General features: G+C 46.7%; 7 protein-coding genes across 7 annotated transcripts; 2 read left to right on the top strand and 5 right to left on the bottom strand.

Moving 5' to 3' along the window:
- Positions 1–29: 29 nt before the first annotated feature.
- On the bottom strand, positions 30–3,372 carry GGS25DRAFT_469908 (cora-domain-containing protein). Its single transcript, XM_049259189.1, has 3 exons — positions 2,839–3,372; positions 860–2,779; positions 30–772 (listed from the first exon to the last, which is right to left on the bottom strand). Exons 1-3 carry the CDS (start codon positions 3,135–3,137, stop codon positions 496–498), a joined length of 2,496 nt encoding a protein of 831 aa, XP_049121328.1. The 5' UTR covers positions 3,138–3,372; the 3' UTR covers positions 30–495.
- A 937-nt stretch (positions 3,373–4,309) lies between these two features.
- Positions 4,310–5,275, bottom strand: GGS25DRAFT_516847 (hinge domain of cleavage stimulation factor subunit 2-domain-containing protein; the record flags this gene model as incomplete). The annotated part of the gene is made up of 2 exons (XM_049263282.1): positions 4,310–5,022; positions 5,098–5,275. The coding sequence occupies 2 exons, from the start codon at positions 5,273–5,275 to the stop codon at positions 4,310–4,312; spliced, it is 891 nt and encodes a 296-aa protein (XP_049121327.1).
- Positions 5,276–5,887: 612 nt separating this feature from the next.
- GGS25DRAFT_516846 (band 7 family-domain-containing protein) lies at positions 5,888–6,944 on the top strand (the record flags this gene model as incomplete). Its single annotated transcript, XM_049263281.1, has 3 exons — positions 5,888–6,125; positions 6,195–6,550; positions 6,624–6,944. The coding sequence occupies 3 exons, from the start codon at positions 5,888–5,890 to the stop codon at positions 6,942–6,944; spliced, it is 915 nt and encodes a 304-aa protein (XP_049121326.1).
- Positions 6,945–7,310: 366 nt separating this feature from the next.
- On the top strand, positions 7,311–8,730 carry GGS25DRAFT_469905 (uncharacterized protein). Its single transcript, XM_049259188.1, has 4 exons — positions 7,311–7,543; positions 7,646–7,700; positions 7,860–7,942; positions 8,040–8,730. The coding sequence occupies exons 1-4, from the start codon at positions 7,533–7,535 to the stop codon at positions 8,125–8,127; spliced, it is 237 nt and encodes a 78-aa protein (XP_049121325.1). The 5' UTR covers positions 7,311–7,532; the 3' UTR covers positions 8,128–8,730.
- GGS25DRAFT_469904 (uncharacterized protein) lies at positions 7,678–8,730 on the bottom strand. The gene is made up of 2 exons (XM_049259187.1): positions 8,040–8,730; positions 7,678–7,942 (listed from the first exon to the last, which is right to left on the bottom strand). Exon 1 carries the CDS (start codon positions 8,542–8,544, stop codon positions 8,239–8,241), a length of 306 nt encoding a protein of 101 aa, XP_049121324.1. The 5' UTR covers positions 8,545–8,730; the 3' UTR covers positions 7,678–7,942; positions 8,040–8,238.
- Positions 8,731–9,552: 822 nt separating this feature from the next.
- Positions 9,553–11,158, bottom strand: GGS25DRAFT_28515 (RNA polymerase II transcription factor SIII subunit A-domain-containing protein). The gene is made up of 2 exons (XM_049257503.1): positions 10,872–11,158; positions 9,553–10,760 (listed from the first exon to the last, which is right to left on the bottom strand). The coding sequence occupies exons 1-2, from the start codon at positions 10,927–10,929 to the stop codon at positions 9,601–9,603; spliced, it is 1,218 nt and encodes a 405-aa protein (XP_049121323.1). The 5' UTR covers positions 10,930–11,158; the 3' UTR covers positions 9,553–9,600.
- An 898-nt stretch (positions 11,159–12,056) lies between these two features.
- GGS25DRAFT_469901 (Rec8 like protein-domain-containing protein) lies at positions 12,057–15,255 on the bottom strand. Its single transcript, XM_049259186.1, has 2 exons — positions 14,342–15,255; positions 12,057–14,282 (listed from the first exon to the last, which is right to left on the bottom strand). The coding sequence occupies exons 1-2, from the start codon at positions 14,603–14,605 to the stop codon at positions 12,615–12,617; spliced, it is 1,932 nt and encodes a 643-aa protein (XP_049121322.1). The 5' UTR covers positions 14,606–15,255; the 3' UTR covers positions 12,057–12,614.
- Between the last annotated feature and the right edge of the window lie 1,169 nt (positions 15,256–16,424).

Here is a 16,424-nt window from a genome sequence, read left to right as displayed (position 1 = left end):
AGATCCATGTACTTCAGCTTAAACTCGACTTATGCAGTTATTGATGCATCCATATTTCGCTATTTGTATATACTATATCATTGTCTACCTAAAAGAAGAAACAATATGCAATTTTGAGCTATATGTATAGCACCCGCCCATCCAGTGAAGGGCATCAGCTTTCCAATCCCGAAAAACACCACCTCCCACCCTTCCTCCAATACCCAAACAAAGTAATGCGTTGCGGCTGCGTATTCTAAAACTCTGTAAGGCATGGTGTATAGCTTTTGCCGCTGTGTATGTACATAGGTATGTATGTAAGGTAGGTATATACCTAAATTAAATTCCTGTAATATTGAGGGTCTGGTTGGTTGCTCAAAGCAGCCACGAAATGAAAATATGGGTGGGTGAGTACCTTGATGGACCGACTGGTGACGTGAATGCCAAGTTATCAAACGTGGGACATGTGCAACGTCTATATCATGTCCCTTTCAAAGACTCTAAGCCATCCGCTCTTTAGACAATGTTGTATACTCTCTTTGCAATGGTGAAGCAGGCGAGCCCAAAGAAGATCAGCCCTGCCGTGATTGCGAAAAACCACTTTAGGTCGCCCTCATACTCCTGTCCGGGCACCCATACGTTCATGCCCCAGAGACCCGTGATGATGTTCATTGGTAGGACAATGGTACCAAGCACCGTGAGCTTACCGAGGACATCCGCCGTTTGTTCTTGTCTCTCGTTCATTTTGATGTTGATCTGCGCTATGTAGTTGGCATGGCACCGGGCAAGTATCCTAACTCAAGTTAGTCGTCAAGGTACCTAGGTATATACCAGGAATAGTGGGTGGCTATAGTGAAGCTCGAGAAGGGACACAACGTACAACTCGTAGTGACTTAGGTTAGCCGTCATAGTCACAATATGGTCTTGGATGTCGCCAAGGTAAAGCCCGATCTCGGATCGTGGTGCCACCTCCCAGTGTTCGTTGCAGCGTTTCGCGAACCCCTTGATGACGTCGGCCTTGTTCCCGAGTAATCGGTACAGACTCATCACCTTCTTTCTACAATCACCTACACGACGCAGCATATCTCCACTGGCACCCCCTTCGGCAGAATTACCTTTCTCATTTTCGTTCTGCCTCCTCTCATCGATACTCGACGAGGAGGGATCGGAGGAAGAATGAAGCTGCAAGATTCTGTCATCAATATCATCTACTTCGTCCTCAATGGTCTGAATGAGAGGTAGGTAGACGTCGGTGATATCATCAATGATCGCATAGCTAATCCAATCGGAGCTGAGAATCATGAAGTCCTTAAGCTGGCGGATTCTACGGCGAACGTTGGCCGGGTGTGGAGTCTGACTGAAGTGAAATGAGATGACACCTTCGCGGAACACCACGACATACATGTTGACCGGCTCTAGGTGGTTTTCTGATTCAGCATCCTGGTCAAAAGATCTGTAGTTGACGAAATAGTAGTGCCGGAAAAGTTCAACCTTCTCCCGCTGTTCCTGGAGCATGATGTCTTCAGAAGTCAAGGGGTGGATTCCGAAGGCTTTCGAGAGCACTTTCATCTCTGCTTCGGTAGGGCTCAGAACGTCTAACCACCAAACTGGACGCTCCCCGTATCGCGGTTGCTTGTCTCCATTCGTGAACGGTGACTTGATACTGGGAAAGGGAGATCTGGACCGCATCGGGCTTGGGTCACCCGAATTGTCTCTAGAAGGGCCCATAGAAGCTGTGAGCTTGGGTGTGGTACCTGGACTCAGTTCGAATGCCGGATTGTTTGGTGTGAATGATTGTTGTCTAGTCGAGCCTCTGGGCATTGGATCACCATTTCTCACTGAGCTAGCTACTCCAACGAGGGGTTCATCGTCCGATTCATCAGACGAATCTGACAAGAGTGGAGGTTCCGGGACAAAAAGCTCCTTGAAATTGGTCTCCGGCTGAACAAGCTCGGATATACTCTGGCTGTGAATGGTGCTCTGGAACTCCTCGTTAAAGTAAGTGAAGCGATAGGGAGCATCCTCTTCTATTCGATACCAGCCCTTGTGGACTGGTCGCAGCCTACCATTCACTAACTGTGGCTCTGTAATCTTCTTCATGCGCCTTTCCTCACTCCGGCCCTCCTTCTCCAGTCTGGACCACTCTTCGAGGATGGACAAGTCTGGCCACTTAGTCCTTCTTCGACGCCGAGTCCGGCTGGGATTATCACGAGCTTGCTGGGCATCCTCCTCGGCAAGTTCGGACAACCCCTCTTGAGGAAAGCAAACGTCTTCCTGTGCTTGTAGCGCAATCGTATGGCGCCTCTCGAAAGGGAGTTCGTGTAGTGGATCAAGGTCTGTCTCGAGCATGCTATGAGGACTAGAAGCATTCTCCACGAGTTCATCCCTCATCATAACATCCCCAAAGCCCACATCCATCCGATCGGACGGTCCTAATGTAGGAGAGCCGGGCATCGAGGGCGGATAATTGATATTGTATCTCTCGGATGGCGTCATGGGGGGTAGCTGAGGCCTCTTGCCCGATTTGGTAGATGCAGGGCGGCTGACAGATGTATCGACTCTACGCCGTCCATCGCTTGAGCCACCATACCCTCGCGCCGAGTCGCCCTCCATCCGAGATGAGCTAGACAGCAATGGCGCCGATTCATTTGTACCGTCATCGCCATCTTCGTCTTCGTCTTCGTCTTCGTCCCCAAGAGCCCGCCCGCCTGGCACTGTACGTGGCCGACTTGTAGATTGCGACATGTGGAGTGAGGCCGTAAGGGTGGAAGGTCGTCGGGCGCGTGGATACTGGTGCTCTCTATATATCAATTAGTATTTGGTAACATAGGTGGGGTGAGTGAAGGAGCTATGACTTGCCTGTGGTCAAGAAGCGCTTCGCTTTCCATGCTCGTATTACTCAGATTCGTCCTATGCATGTATAGGCCATCTTTGTTACCGGCATGACTACTGGTCGGTAAGCCCTCGCCTGGTATGTCCCCGGGTGGAACGGCAAAGGACTTTCTTCTCGACTTTTTATGTTTTCGACCAGCACGATGCTTTTTCTTCGGCGCTTGGCTTGTAGGCGCTTGGCTTGTAGACCGTGGCGTGTTAGAAGATGTTGAGGGGGCACCAACGGGACGAGAGGGATCGAGGGTAGGAAACTGATGGCTAGCCATAACGACGGATAATCATTATTGTAAGAGAATGAGAAGAGAGGATTAGTTAGGGTCTGTATATTTAAAAAACAGAGCAAGTCTTAAGTTTCTAAGGTGAAAAAAAGGAAAGAAAAAATATGATTTCTTTAAGGGACTATTGGTACTATGTATGTTTGTAGTGGAACAGCTTTGATAGAAATTCACGAAGTTTAAGTTCAACTAGTAGAGTCTAGATGGTGATGTCAACCAATATAAGTGGATACCTACGTGTACTAAGAATGAAGCTTATGCAAGAAGTGAGAATTTAAGACCAATACACTGAATACAGCATTTCAATGTTACCTACTACTAGTAGTAGTAATGTTTATTAACTTACCTACCGAGGTACTTCACATACATAGTTCAATAGTCGTTTCCGGGACCTATACTATGTACAAATATCCCTAATTGGATAATATGCATCTCCCATACACATTCTACATAGTATGTAATTACTCAACATTGAACATTCAACATTGAATGTACAAATGAGAAACCTCCTAAAATCATCATCATTAATAATTGCCATCCTCATTGGACTATATAGTTAAATGCAGGCTAAAATATTAGATCAGGTACTCCACCAATAGAAATGGCCTAATGTTTCTAGGCGTACATATATATGTACCTGTATAGTACACAAGTGCTACACTGCTACCCAGTAGGTATAGCTTACAGGTACTGTGACTGCGGTCAGTCTGTCATTGACTCACTGGTGTAAGTTACGATCGTTTATGGTAATTTTAATATGCGTACGGAGTATCACGGAGTATCCATGGGTAGACTACGAATATATATCCACTTAAGCAAGCACTCAACTGCATACTACATAGTATATAGGTAGTATATACATGATACAGTAAGTACTGTAGGTTAGGTCATATTCAGTCATTGCAGCAGTGTAAGTTATCCACACTAACAAATCAAGGTCACAGCACAATATGAAATGGCAATCGCAGTCCATTATAGAAATAGTACAGATTTAACTCGTATCAATTAACCGCAAATGTCCGTCGTATGTACTATCGATGTCTGCGTGCCTTTACCAACCCTAACCTAAACGCCACTTTCAACCAGCCGTGGGGGTATGAGTAAACCGAGGTGAATAGACGTTAAAAACACCAATGCAAGTTTCATTGTACCAGAGGGGTAAATCAACGTCGCTGGGCCATGAAGCTCGCTCTGAGAGCTAGAATTTGTTGCCGCTCAGCCTCGGGTAGCTGGTCAATCGTCTCTGGCGGAAGGTTCATGACTGCCTGCATCAAAGACTCTGGATCTTGTTGTGGCGCCGCAGCAGGCGCCGCAGGCATGGTGGCCGCAGGAGCTGGTGCGACCACTGGTGCCACGGGGGGCGCATAGGCACCAGTTATAGGTGGTGTAACGGTAGTGGCGCCCGGATGGTGTTGCATGGTGGGAGGAGCCGGAGCTGAAGTGTCGACCACGGAATGGATAGCATCAGGGGATACCAGACCCATTAGAAGTAAGGCCTGGAAGATGGCGTATGCGAGTTGAGGTGCTTGCTGTAATAGTTCCGTCGCGCGAGCGGGGTCGTTGGTGGCGAGAGACTTCATCTGAGAGAGGATGTCAAGCAACTGGCTCGGAGGTAGGGTGTTCAGAGTTCTTGAGATGGCGTCTGCCGCGCTCACGCCGGGAGGCAATTCCTTCCCCGGAGGTAGAGGAAGGGGGCCCGTGGGCGCGGATTGGGGAGCAGCGTTCATGCCACCGTTGTTCATAGATTGCCCCGTCATAGCGGATGAAGTGTTAGTATCATCGCCATCGACGCGACCCTCCGTGCTATAGTCTACACGAAGCTTGCGATTCATGATCTCGTAGTCGTTTAGGTTTCGAACTGCGGATGCGGCTGAATCTAAGATTGAGAAAGTAGTTAGTACAATGCACGAGAGCTATCAAGTTGATAGGATAAAGAGGTGTCTTGATTTACCTGCATCGGGGTATTCTGCGAAACCGAAACCTTTAGGCCGACCGGTATCGCGATCGTAGACAAGACGGAAGTTCAAAACCTTGCCAGCAGTACTGAATATGTCACTGATTTGCTCTTCCGACAAGCCGTAGGGAATGTTGCCAACAAATACAACGCGTGAAGGTGGCTTTGTTGACATGATGGGAGAACAGGCAACTTATAGCAAGCAGCGACTGCGAAATAAGAAGCAAGAACTACCTAAGTGGAGGTCGAGACTCGATCTCCAGGAGCGTATGTTGCTCCTAGCACGGTACGAATAGGTGCCTCGCTGTTTTCAGACCGATGGGAATTGCGTAGTATGAAGCAAATAGGCGTAGGGGAAATTGGGAAATTGGGAAGTTGGAATGGAATGGCACAAAGGTTGTTGTTGCAAGAAAGTAAAGATGAGAAACGAGGACTGCAATTGTAAAATTGTAGGTGTACAATACAATGTACTGTAGCTTGGAAGCACCTGGCACCTGAAAGGTCGAGTTAGTTATCGATAATCGGGTTTGTTCTTCACGGTTGCAAGGGTCGCGTTCTTAAAAACCATGTACTATGCATGTACCCATTTATCAGACTTCTCTACCTTCAATGCCCAATGATACTCGAAAGAAGAAGTGGATACACGAGGAAAAAAAAAGAATAGACAATTATTCGCCGGTGTTTAGCAGGAGCTCCTCTTTATTTTACAGTGCCTAGCTCCGCATCCTTCATCTATCAACTCATCACCTCAAAATTCGGAACCAATATTACATTCGGCACCGTCAAGATGTCGCGAACACCGATGGACGAGTATATGGATAGAATGCGGTCAATGGTGCGCCAGAACCGTCCTGGGTTTCCTGGTGGTCGCCCGCCTGCCGGCATGGGTGTGGCAGCCGCGGGGATTGGCCTGCTTGGTGGTGGCCTGCTTCTGCTTCAGAACTCTCTATTCAACGTCGATGGAGGTCACAGAGCCATAAAGTACCGAAGAATAAGTGGTGTCAGCAAGGAGATATACAACGAAGGTTAGTCCGACTTGTCCGGAGCTCCCTAAAACTACTCCCAGGTCGCCATACTAATTCCGCCACGGGCAGGAACCCATATCATGATTCCTTGGTTCGAGACCCCAGTCACCTACGATGTACGAGCGAAGCCGAGAAACGTCTCATCTCTTACCGGAACCAAGGATTTGCAGATGGTCAACATCACCTGCCGTGTGCTCTCGCGACCAGAGATCGCTTCTCTTCCCCAAATTTACCGAACGTTGGGCCAGGACTACGATGAACGTGTGCTCCCTTCTATTGTCAATGAAGTTCTTAAGAGTGTGGTGGCGCAGTTCAATGCCAGCCAACTGATCACACAACGAGAGAGCGTGGCTAGAATGGTTCGAGAGAACTTATCAAAGCGAGCAGCTAGATTCAACATCCTGCTGGATGATGTCTCACTCACGGTACGTTCCAAATATCCCGGCATGATAAACCTCTGTAGAAGTGGCATAGTCTCATACTTATATTTGCTTATAGCACCTGGCTTTCTCGCCCGAGTTCACAGCAGCAGTTGAAGCGAAGCAAGTAGCGCAGCAAGAGGCGCAGCGAGCGGCGTTCGTTGTGGACAAAGCTAGACAGGAGAAGCAGGCCATGGTGGTCAAGGCGCAGGGTGAGGCGCGATCAGCAGAACTCATTGGAGATGCGATCAAGAAGAGCAAGGCTTACGTGGAGCTGAAGAAGATTGAGAACGCAAGAGCGATCGCGGCTCAGATGCAGGAATCTGGTGGCAAGAACAGACTGCTACTTGATGCGGAAGGTCTCGGCTTGAATGTGTTTAGTGATGATCGAGACAAGTGATGAGGACTACCTAGGTATCTATCTACCTACAGTATGTAGGATGCGACATGAAGGGGCTAAAATCTCCACTGTATTCTTAGGAACTTGAAGGTAAAATACGCGTGTCTATATTTGTATCCTCCAAGTTATATGATTGCTTCGGTGGTTATCACCACTGAATTGTGATACTGCTATGTATCTACCTACCTATAATAGGTACTAGGTACATACCTAGTAGTGTACCTAGTAACATCTGGAACATTGAAGCTTTCAATATACAAGGCGGGGCATTTCTGAGTCCCACCTAGGCTGCCATAGGATCCCCGCTAATACTCAGTCAGTACATATAAACTTCTATAGCTGCATAAATATTCAAGTATCTATCATATAGTATTATCCATAGACCTCTGCCTTTTGTCATCTATGTAACTAGTTATGTCGCTCTTTTCTTACATACAGTAGTTACTGTACCTGTACCTAACCTAGCACCTACACTTATAACACCGGCGCATACAACAAACACAAACACTTAAACACTCCCAACATAAAATCGCATATTTGCCTGATATCTGCCTGATATCTACATCTTCACCTCACACTACCGCCAAGATGATGATCAAGTACGTTATCTCTCGTGCACTTCCCTCCCTCAAATGAAATATCTGGCGATATATCTAGTAATAGTCCAGCTATCATGAAGCTAATACTTGTACTTGTCACAGGGTGCGAACCCTCACGGGCAAGTTGATCTCCCTCGACGTTGAGCCCACCTCCAAGGTAAGCTAAGCTCTCAATATAATACCCTTACACCCGCCTTCTACCTTGAGCAGTGGCCGCTAGCTTCAGTGCGCTACTAGTTAACCTAGAATATTACCCTTGGATAGTCAACAAACTCTTGGCCAGCCAGACAAAGCGCTAACATTGACATCTCTCTAGATCGAGGATGTCAAGAAGAAGGTCGAGGAGAAGGAGGGTATCACACCTGACCAGCAGCGACTTATTTACGGTGGAAAGCAATTGTTCGTATATTCCCCATTCCTCCACTCCCCCGCGTTCATTATCCAAGACCTTTCTATTCTTTTTTTTTGCTAACCTCTGTGTGACGTATCTATCTAGACATGACCAGGTGACCATGGCTGAAGGAGGCATTGTCCCTGACGCCACGCTACATCTGGTCCTGACTTTGCGAGGCGGTTCGCATTAAGCATATCCTCACCCGAGCCCCAAACTCAAGTCGCGCGCGCTTTTTATTCCTCCCCGTTGCAGCTTTAAACCGATCGAAGACAGACTACCCACCAATAGCAATGGCAGATAGTTATTTAGCTACGCCGCCTAAGGCAACAAAGGCTAAAGGGGGGAACGAAAGATCTGATGATGATGATGACGACAATGACGATATCCACGCAAGGGAGGTGGTAGAATGATGCGATTTTTTGGCCCAAAGAAAAAAACACACATGGAAGCCTCGCATATCAAATAGCGTTGAACTCGAGCCCACCTCTCGTTGCCAAACAAAGAGAGAGAGAGAGAGCTGATTCCACCTTACCTTACCTAGATTTTGCATCACCGATGATCCGGTCCATAGCCCTGGAGACAAATACAAAAAAGAAATAATCATCATGACCACAACGGTATGATGCTTTTAGAAGCACCCCGGAATTCACACCTCTTGACTTTACGAGACTTGCTAGATTTCTATTCTGTAGGTAGGTACCTAGCCTATACGCTGATTTATCAAGCGCCTGCCTTTAGTAGATGTAGAACTCCGGGTAGGTAGTACGACTAGAGACCGAGTTCACACGGATACGCATAGACATATGAGGGTTATTCGGAGAGAAAGTTATGTAGGTTAGATATTTACTAGGCACGTACATACCTACCTACTGTAGGTAGTCGCGTCTCAAAAAGCAATCATATTACGAAGGCAATAGTAGCTGCAAAAGTAGGTACATTTTGTTTTTATTATCATGCGCATATGCTTGCCCATGTGGTCATGAACACACCAAGTCCCTAGCCGTAAGTAAGTATGTCGTCGAGCGCCAAACTGCAAGATGCCCATGCGAGTGTCCTTTGCAGGTTATCTAGGTATCTATGTTGTCTTTGCTATTGAATCACCTCACCCCAACCAACACATGCAAGATGACAAGTCTATGCAACAACCAACCCTCTTGCAAACCCAACGGAACCGTTGAAGATACAAACAGGCAAAGCGGTAAGCACCGACAAGGAATATACATGAGTGGAAAAGGGGCGGCTGACAAATAACGACAATGTGAACCCGTCCCAATCTTCTCTCATACATTGCCGAGCTGGGAAGAAAACTCCGGGGGCGAGCTGGTACAATGACATGTTATTATTGTACAAGCGAGTTGTCCCTCGTCCTTCAATCGAACATCATCTTTGGACCCTCATCGTTCGTTCGATACCACGGCCATGCCATGACTCGCAACACAAAACTCTCCATCGTCATCGTAAAGTACATTAAGGGGTATAGAAATAGGAGAATGAACTTCGAATATTTTCAATCGTACAGCCAAATTTCAAGCATGACGAGTGACAAGACATGGAGAAAAAAAATGTAGACGAGGAGTGGATTTCCTCTTCTCCGAAACCCACATTGGATGGTGCTCATCCTGTATTATTGCAACCACCAAGCAAAGTCACGTATGCCCTACATTTAGGACAATCGACGAGGCTTGTTCTTGAGCGGCATAAAGATGTTTGGCGGTGGCTTGCGCTTCTGTCCTGTTATAGGTCTTGGCTTGCTAGACTCAACCGAATCGGCATTAGCTGAATTGCCCAAACCAGCAGAAGGACTAACATGCGATGAAAAATCCTGCTTAATGGCAGTCGAAGGGCGTGAACCTGGGGCAGAGACGCTCAATTTTCCCATTTTTGTCGATGGGGATGAAGTGGGTGCCTTAGAGGAAGTCGCCTTAGGCATGTCCGTATGAACAGGAGAAAGGGTTACAGGCTTATTCTTCCAAGAGCGGCCCATCTTCATCTTGGCTAAACCAGTGAGGCTAGCAGAGCTAGCTGGAGTCTTAGCGGGGGTTGACGAAGCATGCTTTCGCGAATTGAATGCACTTTGCCCTCGGTCAAAGTTGGAACTATCAGCCGCATCATCCTCATCAAACAGCTCATCGTCTGAATCCATGGAGGTTCCATTGTGAGCGACTTTGGTCTTCAACTTGAGGAGCCTAGCCTCGAGCTCATTATCCTCATGCTCACTAGACTCAGTAGCAGGCAGGGGACGGCGAGCTACCCCTACAGCAGGAAGGGACTTGACTCGATAATCCTCGGCCATCGCTGGCGGGGCACGTTTAATCTGTCCTGCGGGGACCGGGAGTCGGCCAGTGGGTGTAATAAGTCGGTTTTGGCGATTAAAGTCCGTCAATTGTCGTCGAACCTTTCGCATCACGCTCCTAGCGGGGGTTGGCTTCGGCTGGAATCGCTTGGATCTGTTGCGGCCACCTGGAGCAGGGCCGAGAACCTTGGCGTCATAATCAATGAGCTTCGTCACTTTGGCATCCTTCGCCTTGTTGAGGGATTTGTAGCCCTTGCTCAGCTTCTCTAGTGCAGCTTGTCTCTCGTTCTTCTCCATCGTATCGTACTCGTCATAAATCAGGGACCACTCAGTAGGGTGCTCAGGCTTGAGATGAAGCTCTGCACATCTACGAGGGAATGTACGAGTGATCAGGCGCTCCCAACATTCAGCATCATCCTCACGAATATGGGGCGAGTTCTCCTCTATCTCTCGCAACTGATTCACATTGTCAAGCTTGAGTAAAATTGGGCGGAGAAGATGATAAGGAGTATATCCGACATCTCTTACCACTGACCGAATAGCTTCAAGTTAGCATTTTTTACAAAGTCAAGAGGGAGGGAGAGTGCGTCCGGGCTGAGATGTATATCGAAGAGCAGTGCTAGAGTATATGAGCAACTTACGTGGCAAATTCTTAAGGACCACCGAGGTGCACATCTCAACTAACGACTTGACAGGCATTGTAACCAAGTAGTTGAATTAATAGAACTTCAGAGTCGCCTGCCGACTCTTTAGGACGCGGGTGTAGTTTGTGTTCTAAGAAAACACCAGCTTATATTATGAGCAGGCGGGAAAAAGAAAAAGAAAGCGTCCTAAGGATCCCAAGATGTCGAAAGCTAGGTCAACAACGCAAAAAAAAAGAGGAACCTTAAATCGGCACTGGGAAATGCCCCTCTTTTTAGTCCAAGTTTCGACTTGACTTTCCAAGGCCTTATCGAATTAGTTATTGTGGTCGTTGTGATCTTGTTATATAAACATTCATGCACTCCCGACGGGGACCGACTCTATTATATGGAGGACAGGCGCCGCAAAAGAAGGATTACAACTTCGATTTGTAGGATTAGAGAATCTAGTGCTGGGAGATGGTTGGGTAAATATACTATTGTCGTGGTCGTTATGAAAGTGGTTTACATGATTCGATCATCCGGGCGAATCGAGTCCGTGGAAGTGAAGTAATCGCAGCCGACTTAAATTCGAATCTCGTTTAAATGGCAATGAATCTGCACTATTTAGTTTGCTTTTGTGATAATTTAAATTCAAGGAGGTGAATCTCTTTGATCGCCAGCACATTGTTTCTATGGCCATATAAAGACCTGAGAGGGAAGTGTGTAGTTGGGAAGTTTAACTTGAGGCTGACACGTGGGTCGACGACCTCTGGCCGGTGCTAACCTTAATATGATAAGCATACCTACCGTACTTTACGGTAAACTACTTCGATTCAAGGTTTCTGTACATATTACGTATTACGTATTACGTACCATATAACAATCCTTCCAGTAACTAAAACATAACTAAGTACTTCCTACCTTATAGGATAACGTATTCGTCACCGTAACAGTATTTACCGTTATTGGTTATGTAGCCTCTTGCGACGCTAGAGATAAGATAGGTCAACATTAAATACTTAGAGTATGTCGCTACGACGCTACCTAGAGGCTACATATTGATAGTACTAACTATATATAACTCGGGAGCTCAACTACATGTACGTACATAGTAGGTACTATCACAGTGCTCTTGATGATGTGTGCACTACTAGTATACAATAGTAATGATAGGTCTGCCTGTACATGTGCAAACACCTATGTGACTGTTTTAACCTGGGAATATTTCTAAGGTTAGCATTCTTATACATTTATACTACGCCGTGCTATGTATAGGTATGTAGCTGTCTACCTACAGTACCTAGGTATGCTACATAGATCATCATTGACAGATCATTCACCACCCCTAGTACTATGTAGCAATCGGAATCAGATGGAAAGACAACATGAAGAATATATACTAGCATGGATTCTCTTATTCTCTTAGAGGATAGAGGATAATCTCAAATAATGCATTACTTCACAACATTGACTGATGATGTATCAGGCTTCCTTTGAAAATAATCATCCAAGGAGCTCGATACACAAACAGAAATGCAACGAACCCTTCTTGAAACCAAATCGTGATTTTAACGGCCAGTATACCCCGCAAGTTGTTGGTATCTTCCTACCTCCTTGAACCCCCCGTACGCCATGACACCCTGTAGACCATATAATGAAGAACCCGACGGGAATATCCCAGCAAGTGCAGAGAAGTTTATACATGAAGCCATTACTTCGTCTTACCATCGCACCCAACCTAGCCGCCGAGCGATGAGAAAATTAAGCTGCAGCAGCCACAGCTCGAGAAGGTGTTGCAATTGCAGGCTCGGGTTGCCCGGGTTGCGATGATTGGTTTTCCTGGTTGGCGATCTCTCCACCGGCTTCGGTCTCGGCCCATGCTCCCCATAATCCACGTTTTCCCCTGACTCTGATGGGAGCACCAAGGGCACCCTCTTTTTGCTCAACTTTAATGGCATCCTTGGTTGCGAGCACCAAACATTCAAAGAACATTTTCGTGGCGTCTGCTTTTGATGTTCTCGCTTCAGGGAGGAGGTCCTGGAATACCACCGATTTCTTCCGCTTCTCTTCATTGGTAGCCGCTTCAGATCCGAACAGATCCCGGAGGACGTGGACCGCGTGCTTTGTGCCTAACGAGACTGGGCCACTTTCCGCAGGGTGTACTATAGGAGCTGTAGTTTCATCAAACGCAGGCATTGGGCTGCCTTCGCGGGGTTGATCATCATCGTCGAGGTGCATAATCGGGTCATCGGCGGCGATCTCAATAATAGTACCATCAGGAGCAACGCTTCGCTCGCCCAACCCTGCATCAGGCATAACTAATCCATCATCTTCCTCGCCGAGATCTAAGCGAGGCGATTTAGATGCTCCTTGTTCCTCTTCTTCCCCAACATCAGCAACTCCACTATCCCTTTTACGCTTAAGATCATTGACTGGTCTAATCGCTTCAAGTGATAACAGGCCCCTTAGTTCAGGTGCCCAAGCTTTGCTTCGTCCATCCCCCATAATGCTAGAGACGAAACTGCCGCTGTTTCTTAACTCAACAAGAGCTAGAAAATAGGGATCTCGCGAAACGAAGCTGGGCGCCTTAAGGATATTCTTGTGGTTTTGTTGTTGTTCTTTCATGTGTGCGCTGGTAAGTTGAGTAGACTCGTCTAGACCGAAGACTCTACGCCTTTTAGACTTCTTCTGGGGAAGCGGTTCAGGCTCTTCGGGCTCTTGGCCTGGTTCATAAATACTAGTATTGTTGAGGCGTGTCCACTCCTCCACGTCCCGTGCTATCGTTTCATCGATATCCGAGAGTGGGGATTCCGAGATGCGCGCCCGATCGAGACCAGGGGCACCACCCATCTCAGGCACTGCTGACTGATCACCAATGTTGAATTGGAAATCATCATCCATGGGGATATCACCATCTCCGTCCGCAATTCTCACGTTGTCGTCCCCAAAGTCGAGGGCTAACGACGGCTCAGGCTCGGCGCCTTTTGCTGGAGGTGCAATGTCAAGTTCACTGAAAATATCATCCTCGACTGCTCGAGCCGCTGGCGCATCTCGTCCCATTTCAATGCTCATGTCCTTTCGCGGTCGTTCGTCGATATCCATCCCAAAATCCAAGATTAATTCTACGTCATCCATAGGATCAAGTGCTACTTCGTCCTCGTCCATGTTGTCGTCGTGCAAGAACTGACTGTTGTTGAAGTCTTCCTGCAAGTTGATATCGCGATTGCTTGGTCGACCGCGGCCCCGAGTACCGGAGCTATTAGGAGTAGCATTTATATCCTCCATTTGACCGAGCAGCCAGTTGGCGTCGGGCGGTGGTAAGATATTTAGATTATCAGCGGGCGTAATACGATCAGGAAGCATCAATGCCTCCCGATTGGGCATGTTTAAATTCTCGGGGATGTCATTGTTTCCCGTGGAACGAAAAGCCTAGCATAGTAATTAGCAACGTGGTGTGTCATATAAGAAGCGACAGGGAGTAAACGAACCATTTTAATCTTCAACAAGGCTTCATTGCAATCATCCAAAAGATAGCGAGCTTTCCTGCTGTATATCCTGACGACACCAAGCAAGAGCTGACCACTAAGGCGGAGCGCCATCGGCGCTTGGTTAGGAGTGATTATGGCATCGACACTGTCAGGCAGGTTTGACTGGAGGATGTGTGTTTTAGAGAGCTTGCGCTCTAAATTTGCCGACAGCCAGACACGAGCCAGAGGCCCCGTCTTCTGCAGCAAAGTCTCAGAGTAGAACATCGCGACAGCGATGAGAGGAAGGTATGAAACAGCAGTAGTGTAAAGTGTCAGGTGTTAGGGTAGTATGTCAAGATGATAAATGGAGCAATATAGATTTCGCAGATAAGCGCTCAATTATTATGACATTAAAGCAATGATGTTTCGGAGTTGATAAGAGTGGCAACGCGTTAAGCAAGGTCCCTTTGTGGGTATAAAAGAGATATCGGAAGTGGAAGAAGTCGGAAAGTTGTAAACAAGGGAAAATGGGAGCGCGTTGTTTTGGGCGTAGATCGCGTAGGAACAGCAGCCAGCAGCCAGCAACCAGCAACCAGCGCTCGTACCGACTTTTTGAACTGAGTACTAGGCAGTCTAGGCTTGCTACCTAGCACTTAGGGTACTAGACTTTCGGTCAATTTTACTATTCGCGTTTCAATCAGCGCAAAAAAAGCGCAATGTAGAATTGATGCGCTTTAATAGCAATGAGAAGCCAAGAGCGAAAGCAAGTATAAAATGAGAAGAATGTCGGGTGGGTGTGTGTGTTCGCACGGTCGGGAGGAAAGGCAAACGGATTGAAATAATAAAAGATTGAAGATTATGAGGCGGAGAGGGACTTTGGGGACTTTGGGGGGGGAATGCGTAGGGAAAAGTGCTGCGAGATTGGACCATTCGCCTGACCGCAAGCAAATGATTGCTGGAAGAGGGCAACTAAAAAAAAATCATCCGGTTCCTTGCTGAGAAAATTCAAGTGGCTGGAGGTCTACCAGGGGTTTGTAGTGGGGCAATTCATACCATTCGAACCTTCTTATTGGTTTGTTTATGACTCAATCTGTGGCTTGTAATTAGGTACCCAGAAAATTTGAGGAGAATTACAAACAGAAACTTTGAACAGACTAAACTTATTCCGGGTCTAAATCATGTGGCTGGTAGACTTTATTGCCTACTTGAGTTACAATTGTTTTTGAGAACTCTCTTATAGCATCGTTGTACACTAACCCGATATGTAACTATCTAGTACTATATAGGTAGGTACTTATATAGCAGCTTAGAAATATGTTGCACATACTAGGTACTATGCCGTAGTGACATATCTTGTAATTTCAACCGCGAGTCTCAGTCTCGAGCCAATACACGATCCATGCCGCTTTCAACCGTACAAGCCATTCACATAGTAATTATGGATGTACGAATATGTATAACAGTATAAGTGGATGGCCACTACATATTCCTCTGTACAGTATGATGCTAGCGGAGCTTAACGAGTTACATATATGTCATCATAGTAGCTTGTATAAGACATCGCGGGCCGTTGATTGAAACCAGGTACCAGGTTTCTTCTACCTACAGTATGCTGGAGATTCCAAGACGCGTGCGCTGCCATTACTATGTATACATTCAATGGCATTTGGCAAGACGCGGTCTGATCATCTCCATGACTAGAGATATCACTTATAACAAGCACTTGTTGAAATCCATAATAGAGATCAAGTAAGTTCATTTTTGTTCGTAATCTTCAATGTTATACATATTAACTAGTTAGATGAAGCGGTTACATAAGAAGTTATTAAGAACTCTTTATGTATGCTTATGTCAACATTGAAGCTTTTGAAGATCATCAATAAATCCCCATAAGACTTCCCCATAAGACTTCCAATGCAAGAGCAACAATACCATAAACTCGATGTCTGTTCAAGTTAAACCCTACTTAGTAACTACCCCCTACTATGTACCTATGCATTAACAGTGTCTAGACTCTAGAGGCTGAAAGACGCTGCAGCCACAACCTCCTGTGGGCAGCCCAGCGTTGCAACAGGGGCAGGACCTTGCTTTGTCGTGCTAGCAT

This window comes from Hypoxylon fragiforme (assembly GCF_022984875.1).
Source record: "Hypoxylon fragiforme strain CBS 206.31 chromosome Unknown GGS25scaffold_1, whole genome shotgun sequence".
NCBI classification, from domain to species: domain Eukaryota; kingdom Fungi; phylum Ascomycota; class Sordariomycetes; order Xylariales; family Hypoxylaceae; genus Hypoxylon; species Hypoxylon fragiforme.
This window is presented reverse-complemented; position numbering and strand designations above follow the sequence as displayed.

What these genes read in the sequence shown, in the direction of transcription:
- GGS25DRAFT_469908 (XM_049259189.1), bottom strand. Translation starts at nt 3,137, where the DNA reads ATGGCTAGCCATCAGTTTCCTACCCTCGATCCCTCTCGTCCCGTTGGT. An exon ending in GAAGCGCTTCTTGACCACAG is followed by an intron (nt 2,780 to 2,838) that starts GCAAGTCATAGC and finishes ATTGATATATAG; the next exon opens with AGAGCACCAGTATCCACGCG. An exon ending in AACCTAAGTCACTACGAGTT is followed by an intron (nt 773 to 859) that starts GTACGTTGTGTC and finishes AACTTGAGTTAG; the next exon opens with GATACTTGCCCGGTGCCATG.
- GGS25DRAFT_469905 (XM_049259188.1), top strand. An exon ending in ACGTTGAGCCCACCTCCAAG is followed by an intron (nt 7,701 to 7,859) that starts GTAAGCTAAGCT and finishes ACATCTCTCTAG; the next exon opens with ATCGAGGATGTCAAGAAGAA. An exon ending in ATTTACGGTGGAAAGCAATT is followed by an intron (nt 7,943 to 8,039) that starts GTTCGTATATTC and finishes GTATCTATCTAG; the next exon opens with ACATGACCAGGTGACCATGG.
- GGS25DRAFT_469904 (XM_049259187.1), bottom strand. Translation starts at nt 8,544, where the DNA reads ATGATGATTATTTCTTTTTTGTATTTGTCTCCAGGGCTATGGACCGGA.
- GGS25DRAFT_28515 (XM_049257503.1), bottom strand. Translation starts at nt 10,929, where the DNA reads ATGCCTGTCAAGTCGTTAGTTGAGATGTGCACCTCGGTGGTCCTTAAG. An exon ending in GGTCCTTAAGAATTTGCCAC is followed by an intron (nt 10,761 to 10,871) that starts GTAAGTTGCTCA and finishes CTATTCGGTCAG; the next exon opens with TGGTAAGAGATGTCGGATAT.
- GGS25DRAFT_469901 (XM_049259186.1), bottom strand. Translation starts at nt 14,605, where the DNA reads ATGTTCTACTCTGAGACTTTGCTGCAGAAGACGGGGCCTCTGGCTCGT. An exon ending in CCTTGTTGAAGATTAAAATG is followed by an intron (nt 14,283 to 14,341) that starts GTTCGTTTACTC and finishes TTACTATGCTAG; the next exon opens with GCTTTTCGTTCCACGGGAAA.